At 39.8% G+C, this 19,463-nt stretch overlaps 2 protein-coding genes across 12 annotated transcripts in view; both read left to right on the forward strand.

The window, feature by feature from the left end:
* Window positions 1-19,463, forward strand: part of ARB2A (ARB2 cotranscriptional regulator A) — a 414,663-nt gene that overhangs the window by 290,469 nt on the left and 104,731 nt on the right. The window contains exon 11 of one of the 11 annotated variants that reach the window (XM_087430042.1): window positions 10,191-10,261. The exons of 9 other annotated variants lie outside the window; for them this stretch is intronic. In XM_087430042.1, coding sequence (XP_087286168.1) covers window positions 10,191-10,240 — 50 coding nt within the window. In that variant the 3' untranslated portion in view covers window positions 10,241-10,261. Of the gene's footprint in view, window positions 1-5,851; window positions 6,610-10,190; window positions 10,262-19,463 lie in introns of those variants that run through there. One more of the 11 variants, XM_087430045.1, reaches the window with a different exon arrangement.
* POU5F2 (POU domain class 5, transcription factor 2) lies at window positions 12,651-13,981 on the forward strand. The gene is given in 3 exon segments (XM_014793839.2): window positions 12,651-13,379; window positions 13,381-13,835; window positions 13,837-13,981. Coding segments are annotated over 3 exon segments (984 nt in total). The 5' UTR covers window positions 12,651-12,917; the 3' UTR covers window positions 13,904-13,981.

Below are 19,463 nucleotides of genomic sequence, written 5' to 3' on the forward strand. Positions count from 1 at the left end.
GCATATTAGCATATATGATACTCTACCACTTTTTGACTACACATACTGCTCAAGAATTGTAGCATTTCTCTTTCCATTCAAAGGATATATATTCTAATCCTTTAAGTGATGTTTTCATTAACTAAATAGCACTTTTCAGGCAGTTTTTGTTCATTACTGTAGAACTGGCCTTGTAGCTATTATTCATCAGTTAGTTTCCCTATTCATTGTTCTATGCTACCTTATAATTATTAGTTAATATCAGGAGTGAGTATTCTAAAAGTTGACCACAAGAAATTCTTGTGTTTTCAGTGACTCATTCATTATAATTAGCCAGAATCAGGAACTCTGGGGAAATAACTGACTAGAGAATCATTTAAAATAACCTATCTAAATCTATGATATTTATGTAGATCACCAATATTTGCCCTGATTATAAATACTTAATCAGGTCCAATATTCCTGTGATTTTGACTCTTTCAGTTTTCCAGTAATCACAGTGAATATAAGTAGTCTCACTCCAGAAATCTCACTTTAAAAAAAAAAAAAATTAAAAATAGCCACCATGTTTTTTACAGCTTTCTGAACCAATTTGTGAAAAATCCTTCCAAGAATTTGGCAGTAAAGGTGACAACTCTCCTTTTACTGAGCTCTTTCCTTTAAAGATAAAAAAATCTAAAACTAATTATTTTCAAAATGCTTTTGGATAAATAACTGAATAATATGAATTTGTATTTGTACTTGAAAATTATGAGTTAATTTAGAATAACTATTACTTTTAGTGTCCCCATAGCAGTGTCTCATGGCTCTTGATGTTATGTCCCTAATTGTTGGAAAAGTAAGTTGGGGACCAGTGATACCTGAGACAGATTGTTCATCCTTTTTGCCATACATTAAGTATTGACCTCTCTTCCCGGGGCCGTCTGTGCTTTGCTTGTCCTCCCTTTTTCCTTCCTTCTGCCAGCTCTGTCTGGGTCACTGCTCTTGATGGCTCTCTCTGCATATTGCTCTCTGACTCTCTCTTTCTCGTCTGGTTTAGTCTCTATGTTTGACTCTCTTCTTACAGCTTTTGCTTCTGTGTCTCCCTGGCTTCCAGTCCCCCCGACCTAAAGACTCTTTGTCCTGCAGCCTCTGGAATCTCATCTCCCCCAGCCTAGGCTCTGCTTGGCCCTGCCTGACCTGTGTGGTTTGCCTGGGTCCACTGCCCTACACTTCTCTTTGACTGTGTGATATGTGCCTCTCTCAAGCCACAAGGTCTCTGCTCTTGCCCACACATTCCCAGTCTGCTCCCATCTACCCACCCTCCCTGCCTGCTCTGTCTGTCTTGTCACAGACAGACATCAAGTTACCAGCGATAAATCTGTCTGCTGGCAAAAATACCCCCAAAACATTCCTCTTCAGAGAAACTGCATTGCTTTCTAGAAGTGATTCAGAACATCTAAAATAAATATTCTCTGGTACTGAAAGGAAAATTCAAAGTGAACGTTAGGCACCATAGATAGGCCGAATATTTTCTATTTATATATAAATCCCAAGATGATCTAAGTTGACTATCAGCACTTTAAAAGCAGAGATATATTTTTAAAAGTTTTTGTTTCATCATATTTCTTAAAATATAGTCCTTGTTTAAAGGAAAATAGTTCTGAAATAAGTCAGAGGGAGAAGGTCAAATACCGTATGATTTCCTTCATTAAGTAGTAGATAATAACAACAATAAACAAACACATAGGGACAGAGATTGGATTGGTGGTTACCAGAGGGGAAGGGGGGAGGGAGGAGGGTGAAAGGGATAATTGGGTACATGTGTGTGGTGATGGGTTGTAATTAGTATTTTGGTGGTGAACATGATGTAATCTATGCAGAAATAGAAGTACAATGATGTACACCTGAAATTTTTACAATGCTATAAACCAATGTTACTGCAATAAACAAAAAATTAAAAAAAAAAAAAATAAAAAAAAAAAAAATAAAAAAAAAAAAAGGAAAATAGTTCTATTTGATGATAAATTTTGAGAGAGTTTGATTAATCACTTCAGTTTTTAAGTATTAAAATTGATTAAGTGATATACGATGTCTGTTCTTTGAGAATTGGTACTACTGTTTCTGTCTATTTTGTCTGTTAATATCCCCTTAAACCATACATGTCTCACCCTAAGTATTCAGTATGTTATACCAATAAGTAAAGAAATCATATACCAGCTAGTTTACAGATGTTTTGAATAATCTCACGGCACAATCCTTGACAGAATTCAATTGTATTACATAATTTCTTTTTTTTTTTTTTTTTGTGAGGAAGATCAGCCCTGAGCTAACATCCATGCTAATCCTCCTCTTTTTGCTGAGGAAGACCAGCTCTGCGCTAACATCTATTGACAATCCTCCTCCTTTTTTTTCCCCAAAGCCCCGGTAGACAGTTGTATGTCATAGTTGCACATCCTTCTAGTTGCTGTATGTGGGACGTGGCCTCAGCATGGCGGGAGAAGCGGTGCGTCGGTGTGTGCCCGGGATCCAAACCCGGCCCGCCAGTAGCGGAGCGCATGCACTTAACCACTAAGCCACGGGGCCGGCCCCATAATTTCTTAATTTCCAAAATATTATAGAAGTTGCTTGTTAAAAATTTGGGCAAAGAAACATAAACATCATTTTAAGCTTTGTGTAGCAGTGATCTCTATAAATGAGACTTTTGTAAGAGACCCTAAATTAAAATTTTCTAATAACCTTCTAAAATCAATATTGGCTTAGAGGTTCTTATATTTTTAGCTAATGTTTCAGATGTTTTTAAAAGCAGTATGAATTATTTCAGATTTTTAATTTTATGTCTTTTTAATAAATTGCCCTCAAAGAAATTGAGTCTTCTTTCCATTTTAATTTATGTTGCAAAGTAACCACACCTTTCCTGCTTAGTTTCTAGAGGGAAAGTGATTGAATTTAAAATAGGTATTGTTAATTGAACGCCACAAATACAAATGATTAAATATAACCAATATGTGGGAAAGCTATTTGTGGAACCAGAGGATATGCAGTTTGAATTTTATAGTGAGAAGTATAATCTTCCATAGCCATTGTAGTGTAGATTTTTGCAGCACTTCTCTTACGAAGGAATAATCCCTCAGAGTTACTTGGTTTTGCTGTTCTTCAGAAACAATATCAAGCATATCAAATCAACATAGGCAGCAAATCTTAAATTTTAGAAAATCCAAATTATTTTTACCAGTTAATGAATTGATTAAATTAATTTGTTTCCCCTAAAATTGGAGCCTAAGTCCATGTCTAACCCCAAAAGTGAGTTATTCTTGGTTCTCTTGAGGAAAGGAACTAACTATAAATATTTATTCCTTAATTCCACAAAGATTTATTGAGCACTTAATATGTACTAGGCACTAGACTAGACTCTAAGGGTATAAAGATTGCTAAACATGACTCTTGCCCCTCAAGGAGCTCAAGTCTCCTAGAAAGAAGTCTTCTGTTTATTGTAAAGATTCTCTTTGTTCCTAATCAGAGGATGATCATTGAAATAGGTGGGGTGGGGAGGAAGGTTAAGGACTTGTGAACTGATTCAGGACCAGTAGTAACTCTTAGTTCGCTGACACCCTGCTTTAGTAAATGGTGCCCCTCTGCTATCTAAGAGTTAGTGCATCTTCTGAAAGTATCCACCGTTCTTCCATACTGTTACGAGACCCTGACTTTTTACTCTAGATATATGTTCCAAATGAATATGTTACTTGTCACTTCAAACTCTTTAATGGTAGTAACTCTGCATTTATAAAGAGCTTTGGATTTACCATGATTGTGGGAAATTTGTATTCTCCCAAATATGTGGAGAATTAATTCTATAATATGGCCAGATGAAGATCTACAATCACATTGTCTACAAAATGGGGATGATAGTAGTACCATCTCATTGGGTTTTGGTTAGAATTCAGTGAACTAATCCATATAGGACTGTTAAAATAGTACCTGGCATATAGTTAGGACTCAGTAAATACAGGCGGTCCTCCCTTTGCACAGTTCCAATATACACAAATTTCAATTACCATCGTTTAGTTAAATAACACCAATCCCCTAAAAAGAAGGTTTAAATTTCAGTTACCACAATATATTAACTGTGAATGATGCATTAAGTACAAATCTCTATGTGAATAACAGATGCACATCATGATCAGTGGCCAATCATATCACTTCTTTCAAAATCTGCCACTGACCGATCACTGCATATGTTATTCAGTTCATGCACAGATAGTACTCTCTTCCATTTTACAAAAATAGATGATCAAAAGAGAGGCTTGGCCAACAAAGATGAAAGTGCAGCAAAGAAATGAAATGCTAGAAGTGAAATTGGCAACTGTTTGTGATGAAAAAGATGAAGATGTCCCAGAGGAAGTGACTCTAGCAAAAAAACCCTTCACATCAAGTGAACTCTCAGAGATATTTCAGGACATTGGAAGGGTGAAGGATAAAATGTCAGAAGCTGATCCAAACTTAAGAAAATGACAGTTTGCCAAGGCATAGAAAAGATTGCTTGAACCATATCATAAGTTATATGATGATAAGGCAAGCACCAAACTACTTTTAATCAGTTTTTTACAAAGAAAGCATTTTAATTCTCACTGTTTCAGTGTTTTAAATTACAGTGTACTAAATAAAATCAGTTTTACTATTTTTTCATTCCCCCATTCATTATTAGCTGACAGAGGATTTTTAATGTTTTGACAAAAAAAACTTAAGCTCACGGAAAAACCATAGTTTTTCCCATTGATTATTATAATCACTTTCCATGGTTTCTGCTTGTATGGTTATTTTCATAGTCCCACACTCCCAACAAAGCAAGGACTTCCATAGTTATTATTATTAGAAATTATTTGTCCAGGTACTATAGTTTTAGAGAAATCATTTGTTGCTTTTCAATATTTGAGAATTAAAAACTTTCTGTCATTTCTCTCCTGCTTCTTTCTTTGTATTTATGGATTATCTAAGTCCTGATTCTAGTCATGTCTCATCATAGGGTTACTCTCAGAGCCTCCCACTGTATCTTCCACAGAAGTATGGTATTTATTGATTGATTGATTGATTGATTGATTGAGGAGATCAGCCCTGTACTAACATCTGCCAATCCTCCTCTTTTTTTGCTGAGGAAGACTGGCCCTGGGCTAACATCCGCGCCCATCTTCCTCCACTTTATATGGGACGCCGCCACAGCATGGCTTGGCAAGCAGTGCGTTGGTGCGTCCCAGGGATCCAAACCTGCGAACCCCGGGCCGACGCAGCAGAGTGCGTGCACTTAACCACTTGCGCCACCGGGCCGGCCCCATTCCGCAGAAGTATGGTATTTAAACTCCTCAATTTTCCTATTCCATAGACTACCTTATTTCTTTACTCTCCTAAATCTACTTAAATTCCGCTGACCCTTTCCCTTTCATCTTCTTCCTGCTAAAGTCCTATTCTTCCATACTCTCCTTCAACCCCCGAAAGCCTGTCAGTTCTTTAATACATTGTCTTCCTTTCCAAATGACACCTGGCCTAGAACACATCCTTCTGAGAAACTTCTTCAGATTCATTGGTTTCTTCCTTATGTTTCATCTACATTTCTGTCAATCATAAAAGATAAATGCCTTTCTTGAATTTAAATTATTACAAGAAATTCTATGTAAGCAAAATGTAAAATTCTAGCTGGAAGCCCAGGTTAACACTTGCCAATGGTGTCATGGTTGGCAACAAAATAAAAATTAAAAATAAATGCTGTGCATTTTCACCATATTCCCTTTTGTACTTCTTGAACCATGTGACTGTATAGTTGAATATTCAAAAAAATAGTGAGTAAAATTTACATTAAATAATGATAATTGAAATCATGCTTTCCATTTTCCACTCACAGCTGGTTTGAAATAATTGCTTCCTAGAGTTCTGAGGCTTTCAGAAGATGAAACCTTTATCTGCCTGATGTTATCCACACACCCATAGAGTGAAGAGCAGGCTACTGGGAGCTGCAGTGGACTCTAGACCAATAAATGTGGATTTGGGCATGAGTCCTTTGCTCAAAAGAGAGGCCGATAACCTGGGTGGTTCTCTTCAAGACCTTTGGAATCATAGTGAGGTGACTTTGGAAGAGGATTCAGTTTTATGAGCTGACTTATTACCTCACTGTCTAAAGCTGAGAGCTTTGTCAGGTTTAAAATGCTAAATCTACAAATTTAGATAAAGTTACTCTACTGGAACTTACAATTTTAGGTCTGGTACTACTTCTTGAATTTCCCATGGTCATTACTGCATTTCATGTTACCTAATATGTGTTCATTTTCCAGAAAAGGTATGAGTGTCTCTGTTTGGCTTGCTTCAGTTAATAGAGATTCCAGGGAAATTCACAGAGGCCCCAAACTTATAATGGTAATGGCACCATATCAATCAATTTGCAATCTCTTTAACAAAATAATTCTCACAGCACCTAAAAGAGTTATCTCTTGTAAACAGACATTCTATTCTACTTCTCATCCTGAATTACTGGTTTCACTGGTCATAAGCTGTCATTTCTGTTAGGTGTATTTTACTATACAATGTAATGGAAAATTTTTTGTTAAACAAGTTGTGTATCTTGTGCTCTAAAGTGTAAGCAGAGTACAGGGCCGGCTCCGTGGCTTAGCGGTTAAGTGCGCGCGCTCTGATGCTGGCGGCCCGGGTTCGGATCCCGGGCGCGCCCCGAGGCACCACTTCTCCGTCCAACGCGAGGCCGAGTCCCACGTACAGCAACTAGAAGGATGTGAACCTATGACATGCAACTATCTACTGGGGCTTTGGGGGGAAAAAAATGAATAAATAAAATCTTTAAAAAAAAAAAAAAAGTGTAAGCAGAGTACAAATTTGAATGTAGAAGACAGTAACTGCACCCTGACTAGAGTAATCCGTGCAAGAACATCTTGAAAGGTTTTCTTCTGTAACAAGGGCAAACTCAGCTAAAAAGTTCGTTTAAATCCTGCTTGGCATAACAAGAACCTTTAAACTTTATCTTGCTGTGACTATCTGTGAATACACCTGACTCATCACCAACGCCTTTCAGCTCAGTTCTGCTCTGCTCAGCTGCTCCTCCTTCCTTATCCAGATATTTAACATTCTTTAAGGACTTCTTGTGAGGGCTGTAGGGTTCTTATACTTAATATTATTTCCTAGCACAGGAAGTTCGTAGTTCATGAATATCACAAATCTACAGAATAAAATGGAAGGATTTTTCCCTATATACTCTAAATCTCTTTGTAGTCTCTATGTGGTTGTGTCATATCAGGAGCTTTTATTTCTAAGCAGCAATTATATCAGAGCAGTGTCATTTTTCTAACATAATGAAAACAACAACGAAAAGAAGTAACAGCAAAAAAAAAGTCCTTCATAATCTGAAATGAAGAGAATCAAGGAAATTCTATGTTGGCAGCACTACTACATTCTAGGTTTTCTCTACGTATTTTTTAGGAGTAAAAGCATCTTGTATTACTGTTATTCACAGATAGCTGTCCTTTGCTCACGTTCTTGTCCTCTCTTATCTCCTGTGCAGAAGAGTGCTATTGCTATTTTGTGAATTTATCTCATAGAGCAATAAATGATTCTATTTAGTGAGGACATTGATTTCATTAACTCCTTGTCCATGTTATTGCAACTTTAATGTTCTTATTGTATGTCCATTACCTTCAGGTATCAGTTTTTCTTAATTGCATAACTTATCTTTGACATCTCACTTTGTCTTATACAGTTTTCTACTTAAAAATCCATACAACGGATTAACAGTTTAATCATTTCAGTGTAGTCTGAGGTAACTTTCAGTGAACTAAATTGTTGTAATGTGTGGTGTTAACACTCTCGCTGTGAAGTGGAAGGCATCGTTCCTTACTATTATCAGCTGCCACAGTTTTACTAGATTCCTGACTTTGCTTCCTAGACCCAGAGAGAGACCTCCCAGTGACTGGTCTCTGGATCTTGACTCTTGCCCTTGCCTTTTGTCTTTCTCCCTGACTAATGTGGTTCTTGAGGACCTACGCTTGCCCTTCTGGTGACACTGCCCTTATGCCCTGATGTTTGGTCAGTGCTAAGTTACTAGAACACCTGCAGAGTAGGAAAAACTAGAAAATTAGTTATATTATATATATTAGATATATATTAGTTATATTATATATATTAGACCATCTAGTCTGCCTTGCCCTCTCTGTCTGACTTGTACATCATTCTTAGATGTTCTAGTCTACTCTGTTGATTTAATCACATTCAAAAAGTATTTTTTTGGAGACTGCTAGAGAAATGAAACTTCCCATACATCCTTGAACAAAGCCCTGTCCTCTATCTGGAGCATGAGCAGCTTTGGGAGAGATGCATTTGGAGAAATGAAGCAGCAAGGATCACCTTCCTAGCCATGAGATAATTGATCAACATGACGATGTAAGTCAAAGCTGGATCTCCCTCACATCTGGGTGTTTTTATGCACTTACTGTACTCAGAGCACTGTAGATAGCTCGTGCACTAGCATATTATTTGACCCATAAGTACAAAATAAATGGTATCTATAATGTCCAATTGGGAGGTTCCATATCTCCTAGGTGGAGAGCTAAGACATGAAACTCCAGCTAACTGTTTAAGGTAGCCAGTGTATCTGAGTGGAAAGGCAGTAATTTCAGAGCAGAGGGAGATCACTGTGCTCCTGAGTGTTTAGGCAAAGCTTTCCAAAAAGATGAAACTTGAACCAAGCCCTAGGAGGATGTTTATTGTTAACTTTGCCTCTACTGTTTGCTGCTTCTTCCCATTAGTGGATCTTGGCAGTTGGTTTTGCCATCTTAGAATAGAGAATACTTAAGGAGAGCCTAATAATACAAATCCTGATACTTTGTGTACTTCTGCTTAAAACTTAACTTCTCTTAATTCCAAAGGTCCTAATAATAGAAAACTGTTAACTTCTCTTTGGGCAATTGTGGCTCTCCTGCTCTCCTGACAGTTTCTCTTCTCCCGTATTAGATTATAAATATACGGGGCCTGGGACCATGTGTTTCTTATCCTTACTTTGTAATTCCCTGTGGATAAGACTGGCCTGCTTCTTACATTGTAATCTAATCACTTACTAAGAGGTCTCGGTATTCGTTGAAGGTGATGGATTAGCTTTTCAAACCCCCAGCCCAAACAGTGCTGCTTGTCTGGGGCATTCCCATCACCTGCCTTCCTCTGATCTCTATTTCTGTTCCAACCAAATATGCCCCTGCTTTTTTTCCCTGATCACTCCATTTCCATAGCACATTCAATGTACTTTCAAGAAGATGTCAAGACTTCTCTTAAGAATATGGGCTGTTATTTGTGACAGCACATATGCATAAACCAGGAGATGGGCACATTGGCAAATGAGATCTGACCACTACAGAGAGAACCTTAACTGAGAGCACCCAAGTTAATTTTGAAACCCATCAAGTTAATATAGCCTTACTTTTTAATTTAGTAAATGTTTCTAGGTACTATGTTTTAACTCAGTTAAAATAATAAAGCTTTCCTCAAATTCATTTGAACTCACTTTTCTCCAGTTTGCTAAAAACATATTTATTCAACTATTGTTTTTAGACAACTAATGAACCTTTTCTCTGATTCTCTTCTGCAGCTGGGCTGGTTTCAATATGTGGGCCTTAATTGATACAATTGCTCTTTTGTTTTTTTTGTGTGAGGAAGATCAGCCCTGAGCTAACATCCGCGCTAATCCTCCTGTTTTTGCTGAGGAAGACCGGCTCTGAGCTAACATCTAGATACAACTGCTCTTTATTCCACTTTGTGATCCACCTTTCATTCTGTTTTGCAGACACCGGTTGGTTGCTTTGTAATTTTGAAAAAATTGCATGTAGGTATACCTGGAAAGAATAGATATCAGCAAAATTATTCTTAAGCGAAATTTTGTATATTGTAAACTGTTTTTCATAGACCATCATCTTGAAATCTAACTCAAGGCAAATATGAAAGTCTTCACCATTAATGCTGCAGATTCATTTATTTGACATTAAACAAATATTGACTTCCCACTCTGTGTCAGATATAGTTCCAGGTGCTGAGGATCTAGCAGTGAACTGGCCAGACAAGGACCTTGCTCTGGCACACATTCTAGCCAGGGTTGCAATGAAGATGCAGACAACAAACAAATGATGAATAACACAGCCTTTAGAGATGGTAGCTGATTTCCTGATTCTTCTTTTTCCCTCTACCATTGCTTCAAGGTCATATCTACAACCTCATTGCCTGCAGTGTTGAGATGAATTTACTCTGATAATGCTACTACCCCCATCTGGTAAGAGCTGATTAAGGGGCTTCTTCTAGTACAGGAGAGAAGGGATGGAGAGGTGCCTGGGAGGGTCAAGTTTTCTCATTATTAAACTGGACCTAAACATGCTCTACTCTCAGAATTGTACAGTGAGGATTCATTCAGCAAATATTTATTGAGCAGCGTATCAGTCAGGGTTCTATTATGTTCCAGGCTTTATAACACCTACTGCATGCTCTTAAGTACCTCACACTCTAGTAGGAAAGACAGAGTCATAAAAGAGATAATTACTGATAAATGTTATCATAAACACATATATCAAGTACAAGGAGAGTAGCACAAAGCAGCGCTACTCTCTGCCGGGGGAAGGCTTTGCCATAAGATGACTTCTAAACTGCATCTTAAAGATAACTGGAAATACAGTGTGCTTCATTTATTCAGGAAATGTTTACTGAGCACCATCTGTGATCCAGGCACAGTTGCAGGCACTGCAGACACAGCAATGAACTAGACAAAGTCCCTGCTCTCTTGATAGCAGAAAAACAGATAATAAACATATAGACATATATTAGGTGGTGATACCTGCTAATACCAAAAAATAAAGGTTAATATAGGGAATAGAGAGTGATAGGGGGTGCTGTTTTAGATAGAGTGGTCAGGGAAGGCCTCTCTAATGAGATAACATTTGAGCAGAATCCTGAATGATGTGAGAGAATGAAACTAAGAAGCAATAGGAAGCCATTTCAGACCGAACGAACAACCTGAATGAATAAAAGCATAATAGTCACAAAAGCATGGCATCTTTAGTGCAAAGTGAGATATTCTCACTGAGCCTGGGGTAAGATGGGGTGCAGGAAGTTGGGGGGAGTGTGGTAGATGAGGCTGGGAAAGAAGGAAGGAAGAGAGGGAGGGAAGAAGGGGCCAAATGGTGAAAAGCCATGTGTTCCATACTCAGAATTTCAATGTTCACCTGTTGATTAGAGGAAGAGGAGTTAAATTTTGAAAAAATTTTAAGAGGAAATGACATGGTTATATTGTTGTTTGGTCTGGTTAGGTTTGGTTCGATTTTTGGATATTAGCTCCAGCAGCAGTATGTAAGAGACCCTTGAAAGGAGAAGCAGGAGAAGCCAATTATAAGGTTATTATTATGTGACCTAAATTAAAAGAGTAAGATGTGGCTAGAGAGGAGATGGTCGACTTCAGATGTTTTAGGAGACCCACTATATAAGATCTGATGCCCTACGGAGTATGGGAAAGGTCAAGAACAGTTCCTAGGTTTGAGCTTGGGTGACTGAGTGGGTGATAATGCCATTAAGCAGCTCAGGGAGCCCTCGAGGAGTGGCAGGTTTAGAAGTGCAGGTAATGATTTGACTTGGGGCTGTGGGAAATACAGAACTGGAAATGAGAAGTCAGGGCCGAAGTACAGATTTGGCTGTTACCAGCATTTCCTGGAAATTTAGAAAGGAAGAGGAGCAAGAAGAGTAGTCAGCGTTGTCAGATACTGCAGAGAAGTCTAATAGGACAAGAATTGTTAAAAGGCCATTGGATTTGACAGTTGGAAGGTCAGCGATGACTTCAAGAAGACCAATTTCAGTAGATGCCAGTGGGGCAGAACTGCATCATGGTTGAGTTGGAGAGTGAAGGGGTAAGAGGTTGGGATTGTCCAAGCAAGGTCACTGTCCTTTCCCCTTCCCCAAAGCTCTTCCTTGGAAGCTTTGAGCCTGAGGTCAGATCTTCGCTTCCCCCTCCCTCCTTAGCTTTCTCCACCCAAGGCCTAGGACTGATGCCTGAGCTGGGGACGTGATGGAGGGACAAATATTCTAAGCTCCTTGGGTCTCTGATGGGAGAACAGCCAGGGATAGGGGAGCCTGATGTTGGTGAGTCAGGTATTACAGGGAGCAGCACCTTCAGTGGGGAACAGCAGGTCAGCCAGTCCAGAGACCTGTCTCCAGAGGGGGAGAAGGATGATACATGTAGGTCTCTATCGTGTGTGGAAACTCTAGACCCGGAAGCTGAGGTAGGGTGGAGAGCAAGGGCTGGTGGGAGAAACATGGAATTAGTCAAGGAACTCAGCGGTAGGGAGAGAGTGGAATCTGGCCAAGTGTGTGGGTGGGGGTAGACGCGGACAGTAAACTGATGTTAACTAGAAATTCAGGCAGGGATGGTTAGGTTTCTTAGGGCACGGAGACTGAAGAAGTGCAAAGAAGGCAGTACTTGTAACCATAAGGATAGCAGTGAGGGGATAGAACCCAGGAGTAGTCCCAGCGATACGTGGGAATACAGCAAGAGCTGGTAAGTCAATGCCTAGGTTCCCTTCAGGGAGAGGATGGAGGCAGTGACTCAGGGATCCCAGACAGCTTGGAGGTGCAAAGCCCTAGAGGAGACTTGCTCTTCGGAGGGAGTTGGAAGCTAAGTTCAGGGTAGGGGACCCACTCCCTTAACCTTGGGGACCCAAGGAATTACCACTGAGTCTACCAGATTTCCCCACCACCGCCCGTACACACATTGGGCCTGTTTCTCTCGCCTGCACCGCCATGTCCTCCCACTGGGGGGGCGGGGCTCGAGGGCGAGGCTGGTGGCTGTTCCGAAGCCTCGAGAGCCATCAGTTCCTACCAGACTCCCTGCTCCGGGTGGGGTGCGGTCTTACCCTGAGGCCGGACACAGGCCCTCAAACTTCTCCCCCATGCCAGGCAGTGGTGGGGGCGGGCCCAGAGGGCCAGTGCCGGTGCGGGCTGACACTCCGATCTGGTTGAGCTCCCAGGTGGCCCCTGGCAAGCTGATGGTCCGGCCGGGGGTCGGGCCAAGGGTCTGCCCGGGCCGTGAGGTGTGGCGGGTACCCGTGGGTCGCCCGCGGTACGAATTCCGGGGCAGGATGACGCCCTGCGGGCCCCAGCTCACAGCTGCCGGGGCGGGGGCCTGGTTCCCGAGCCCTTCCGAGGGCGCCTTCCCCGGGCCCTGCATCGTCCTGCGGTGCATCCCAAGGTTGGCGCTGCCGGAGGACGTCTCAGCCGTCGAGAAAGAGGTGGCGCAGCTGGCCAAGGAGCTGAGGCAGAAGAGGAAGAGCCTGGGGTATTCGCAGGCCGACGTGGGGTTCGCCGTGGGGGCTGTTTTTGGAAAGGTGCTTAGCCAGACTACCATCTGCCGCTTTCGAGGCCCAGCAGCTCATCCTCGCCAACATGTGGAAGCAGCGACCCATGCTGAAAATGTGGCTGGAGGAAGTGGACACTAAGAACCTTCTGGGCTTATGCAAAATGGAGACGATCCTGCCGCAGGCTCGGAAGCGGAGGCGGGCAAGCAAGGAGACACGCATCGGAAACACCCTGGAGAGAATCTTCCTGCAGTGCCTGAAGCCCACGCCCCAGCAAATCAGCCCCATCTCTGGGCAGCTCCGAATGCAGAAGGACCTGGTCCGAGTTTGGTTCTATAACCGGAGCAACATGGGCAGTCGGCCAACTGATGATTTCTCCCCACCGGAGGAGGTGGGGGCAGCTAGGCCTCCTTTCCCAGGGGGACCAGTATGCTTTCCCCTGGCATTGGGGCTCCATTTGGGTTCCCCCCACTGTGAGAAGCCGTACTTTACACCCTTGTACTCCTCCACCCCTTCCCCTGCGGGGCGACCCCCTTCTCGGCCCGGCCACCACTCTAGGTTTCCCGGGGCTTTCAAACTGAGGGGCCTGTCCTTCTGGGGACGGCCCCCCTGGGGAAACCGGTCCCTGAGGTTCGTTTCAGGGCTTTTAGTATCAAGTTCTCCATTCACTGTCAGGAGAAGTTAAGAATACTAGGAGATGGGGGTGGGAGTTATTTGAGAAAATTGTGGGAGGGAGATTGAAGTTTATTTCTGCTTTATGTTTTTCCTCGTGTTTTTACCTAGCAATGGTACATTACCATACGTAGATGGTTTCGGATATTTTGTTTCTCTTTTTTTAATTAATTCAAAATTGTCTATTATTCCTTGTGGTGATCAGTAAACATAGTTTGTTTTTTCTTATAAACACGATACTGAGTGAAAAACTCAAATCACAGAAGACTGTTTCAATATACCATTTTTATCAAAAACAAGCAGAACTTTGTGTAAACACAAACACAGCATCCAGGAGAATAGTTACCTTCGTGGGAAGGTTCCAGGATGGGATAGGAAGTGAGTACAGGGAGCCTACCCAGAGCCCTGGCTGAAACACAAGTTTTCTTGTTTTCCCACTTTCTTGAAAGATGCTTATTTTGTAATTCACTTTTTCACTTAGAATGCCCCAGCTTTAAGTGGGGGTCTCAGTTCAGCTCTCCACCTTATGCAGTCCCCGGGGTTTCTCTCCTGTCCTTGGGTGTATGCCCCAGTCATGGTATTTTAAACCCCTGTGTTACCAAGATTGGCAAGCTCAGCCCCAACTCCAACTTACTTCTCTGGTTTCCAGCTCCATTTGCTTTATTCCCCGGGAATTTCCTTTACTTTCTTTTGAGCTCACATATGCTTTTTTAGAGGATTTTGGTAATAGTTGATCCAGCGTTCCCTGGTGGCTTTTGCAATGGTACACTTTAAATTGATTTTCCAATCTCTTCTATGAAATTGATCTTTTCCAGTTTTCTACTTCTACATGGGTCAGTTTTGGTCATCATCACTAAACAGCAATCATTAATCCCTCTGTGTTTTCACATCTGCTGCTGTACACCTGCGTGTAATATTTATTGTTTTATAATTCTGTCACTCTATATTATATCTGACTTTGTCTTCTTTTTGCTTACTAATCTTGTCAGTTTTTTCTTTCTCTACTTTTTCTCATTAATCAGTCTTACAAAGAATTTATCTATATATTTTCAAAGAGCAAGCTTCTTGATTTTTATCCTATTTACTGCTGTTTTTATTTCCTAATTAATTAATTTTAGCTTTTACTTTTATTAATTGCTTTTTTTCTAGTTTCTTATGGTTTCTTTTAATGTATATTTTTTCTTCATGTCAGTGTCTGAAAATAGAGCATTGACAATACACATAGGTTAGTGAAAATGGAGCCAAACTTCGCTTGGCTTTAGATTCAATGGGTGACTACACACTTACTCTTGGACTATCCCACTGAAGGTCACACAGGACCAACCCCATTCCTTCCTTTTCCTAGACAGTTCTTCTGGAAAGCCTTGGGAGATATTTCTGCAGAGGGTGAGGCAGTGTTGAATGCCAGGATGGACAATTGTGATTGCGCTGTGAACATTTAGCTCCTAAAAGCTGTGAGGAGGCTCTGACCCAGGCTGCTCCTTGAATTCTGTAGCCCTTGCAGATGTGGAGAAATGGTAACAGGCTCTCAGTCTCAGGGAACAGCTCCACTCTGCCTCAGCACCTGCACAGCTGTGTCATTCACACAGCTGCTGCACCTCTACTTAGGTGAGTACTGGTGTGTGTTGCTCATCAGCCTTCACATAATTTAAAGTGAGATTTTCCCGTCATTGGTCCTCTTGACTTGACTGAAAAGAGAAAGGGCTGAACTTTGGGGCAACCTTGATACTTAAAGGATTTCAGATTTTTCAGAGATTTAAGATTGATGAGTAGAAACCTTAAAAAGATTTCTCAAATGCCCTATGACCCAGCCATCCCACTACTGGGAATCTATCCAACGAACCTGAAATCAACAATCTAAAGAGGCTTATGCACCCCTATGTTAATTGCAGCATTATTCACCATAGCCAAGAAGTGGAAGCAACCTAAGTGTCCCTTGACTGACGAGTGGATTAAGAAAATGTGGTATATATATACAATGGAATACTACTCAGCCATAAAAAAAGACAAAATCGTCCCATTTGCAACAACATGGATGGGCCTGGAGTGTATTGTGTTAAGTGAAATAAGCCAGAAAGAGAAAGACAAACACTGTATGATCTCACTCATATGTGGAATATAAACCAACACATGGACAGAGAAAACTGTACTGTGGTTACCAGGGGCAGTGGGGGTGGGGGGAGGGGGGTGGGCACAAGGGGTCAAGGGAGTCATATATATGGTGATGGACAAAGAAAAATGTACAACCCAAAATTTCACAATGTTAAAAACCATTAAAACATCAATAAAAAAATAAAAATAAAATAAAATAATATAAAGGAAAAAAATCATTATAGTTTAATAAATATATCCATTAGCTTTTAAAAAAAAAAAAAAGGATCTCTCAAAACTGAGAAGGAACTACCCTTAGAGTTGGGAGAAAATCAAGAGTGTGGTGTCAGTGGTTAATAGTGTCAGATGTACAGAGATCAAGTAACATAAGAAATCAAGTAAGATACATCATTTCGCTAACAAGGATGTCACTGGTACCTTTAGTGAGAACAGTTTCAGTGGAGTAGTTAGTAGAGGGAGATGCCAAACAACAGTTTAAAGTCTTCGTCTTTGCCCAATTCCCCCTTTCCTCAATTAAAAACATAAATTCCAACCACTCGCTCCATAGGATCTTCACCATCATTCTGAAAATGTTTCCTCTATCTTGTGTTTCCTTTAGACAAAGCAGGTATTCTTAACCTGAAGACACTGAACCTCTCAAGAGTATAATCAGAATAGTGTGTTTCTACATATGTGCATTTTCTTTAAAGATGGGGATGTAGCCTTCATCACATTTTCAAAGGGGACTGTGACTCTTGTAGATCTACAGTTTCAGAATTTAAGAAACACTTTCCCTTTGGCTACCTTACTTTCAAGAGTTTTCCCTTGACACAGGCCCTGTCTAATAGGTAATTCTTAGTTTTCTTTGTATTTTCTGGATATCTCGGTATAGTATAAAGGCCCTGAGTCACTTCTTGCATAAATCTTTCAAATTCAGATCAAATACTGTATTAATTATTGGCTTTTTTGTTCTTATACTTTTATCAATCCTTGGCACTTTAATTAGATTCCTACCATAAAGAATGATTTTTCCTTATAAAGAATAATTTCTCATTTTCCTAGCAGTTTTCCCATCTATTGTCAAAGAAAACTTTGAGGTGTTAGGATATCCTCCCTTATTTCAAAATATTATCTTGCTCTTGAAAGAGCATCTGTTTTCTGTAATTTCATATTTTTGAATATATATACTGTACATCTTTGTTATACTAAAACTTTGTCAGAGGGATTTATTTTTCAGAATAGCCACTTTTGTTCATGGCTTTCCTCTAGAAATAGTCTTGCTTACTAATCAGTATTGATTTCCTTGGCAGAATCTATTCATGATGAATTCTTTTCAGGGCTCAAAATTGTATTATCTATGTAGAACAATGTTTTTAAAGTGAAAAGTATAAAGCCATTCAAATAAAATCCTAGAGGAATATGGGAGTGTTACTTGACAAAGCAATTCTAAACTGAAAGAATAAAAGTTAGGGAAATGAGGAAATTTTGAAGATAAAGAGTTAGGGTGGCCTTGTCCTCCAGATGTTATGAAATTACAATAATTTAAACAGTGTGGTGGTGGTGATGGACAAAGTAGCAAAAACAAGTATTTGGCTATTCCATTCATGGGAATGTGAATTGGTGCAACCTTCATGAAAGGCCGTTGGGTAATTCATATGGGAAGTTTGTGAAATGTGCTTTCGCTTTGGCCTATAATTTCAACTTTCAAAAATTTTTGTAAAAAAATAATTGTGTGCAAAAATTCAGTGATAAGGGTGGTCATCACAATTTTTTTTTAATTTAACAACAAAAAGTTAGAAACAACCTAAATGTTCAACAAAGGGTTAAGTGAATAAAAAGAAACACCATATACAGTAAAAAGTGTGTTATAGAACTACAGTTTTTGACAAACAGAAAGTTCAGAATAGATTGTTGAGTGAGGCAGAACAGTTTATTAAGCTTTATACCATTTTTTATTTTTTAAGGAAGAAGTTATAATACATACAGAAAAAATATGTATATATTAGTATTGTTGGTGACTTTTAAAATTGCTATATGTGTTATACAATAAACAAATACAAGCAATATTTCTAAAAGAAGGCTTTAGGAAACCTAGGGTTCCTAAAAATATTTGTTCTTCCAGCCTTTTTTGTCACTAAAATGGTAATTTCTCATTATAAAGGAATATTTTAGAATAATAAATCTGACCTTTTCATTTTTAGTCAGATTTGTAGTTTCTGTAAAAGAAAGGCAGTTCTCTAAACAGAGGAGTATTGGGACATACCACTTGGAAAGATTCTGCTAAAAATTAGGATTTTTTTTTTATCAGATGCCCATTAATGTTAAATGCAGTGTAGCTCAGTGAAGGAAGACACCTGCCATATGTCTGTTTTCCTGCACAACATGGTAATTTACAATTACAATTAGTGTGTTTATATACCTCAGTGTAGTTAACCCATATTTAGAATATAGTATAAGCCCAAATCATTTTCATGTTTCTGAATGTTTACTTTCAATTTTAAAAAGCATTTGAAAATATCGAAATCCTGGTTTTATCACAGTAGAATCCTCCTTACTTGTCATATTTGAAGAAACCAAATGAATATAAATGAGATCTGTGGATTTCTAGGTTTGAAGGCAGGGTAAGTCAGTTCCTGTGATTACAGCCCCAGCCAGTTGAAAGGTGAACTGTCACGAAGTAAATCTACCCCAATATCCAGGAAAACCTTTAAAACAAGGCATTAGCATTATCATGCTTACCCCAGTTACAAGAGGCTTTGGGAGAGACTGCTGTTTTACCTAAAGGGCTACCTCCAGAAAACAATCGGCACACAGGGCTGTTGGGCTGCTGCTCTGCCATCTCACTTGTTAGCTGGGAGCTCTGCTGTGAATTCTGCCAAAGGCAAAATTAGCTACTTTGGCATTGAGCGTAGCCTTCTTAGTTTTCTTCCCCCAGCTTCCAGCAAAGTGACGAAATACAAACCAGCTTCATTTATTGCTATTGACTCTTCTACTGACTGCCTGCCAAAGCCTACGGTTGGAAAAGGAAAAATTGAGGCCTTCCTGAGAATTTACTACATTTTAAATTCAATATTCCCTTCTAAAACTGTGCAACCTGTTATATCATTTCTTCTTCTCCAAAGGAGTAACTGTATTGTTTAATAATTAGTCCTCTTTTTCCTTCCAGGATGTATGATGTAGACTTTCTTTTAGAACCTGGTGCAGTGGCCAAGACAGTGTATAAGATGTGTTAAGTTGATTTATTATCTTAGAATGAATGATAATGCTCCTGGAATAGCTGTAAAACTTTTATTGTTAATTGAGTAGGGATCAAATCTTAATGTATACCTTTTTTGTTGAAGGAGAATTTGTTTCAATATACCACATATTTGTTTGCTA

Source organism: Ceratotherium simum, chromosome 4, assembly GCF_057802395.1.
Source record: "Ceratotherium simum simum isolate JZ-2026a chromosome 4, ASM5780239v1, whole genome shotgun sequence".
NCBI classification, from domain to species: Eukaryota; Metazoa; Chordata; class Mammalia; order Perissodactyla; family Rhinocerotidae; genus Ceratotherium; species Ceratotherium simum.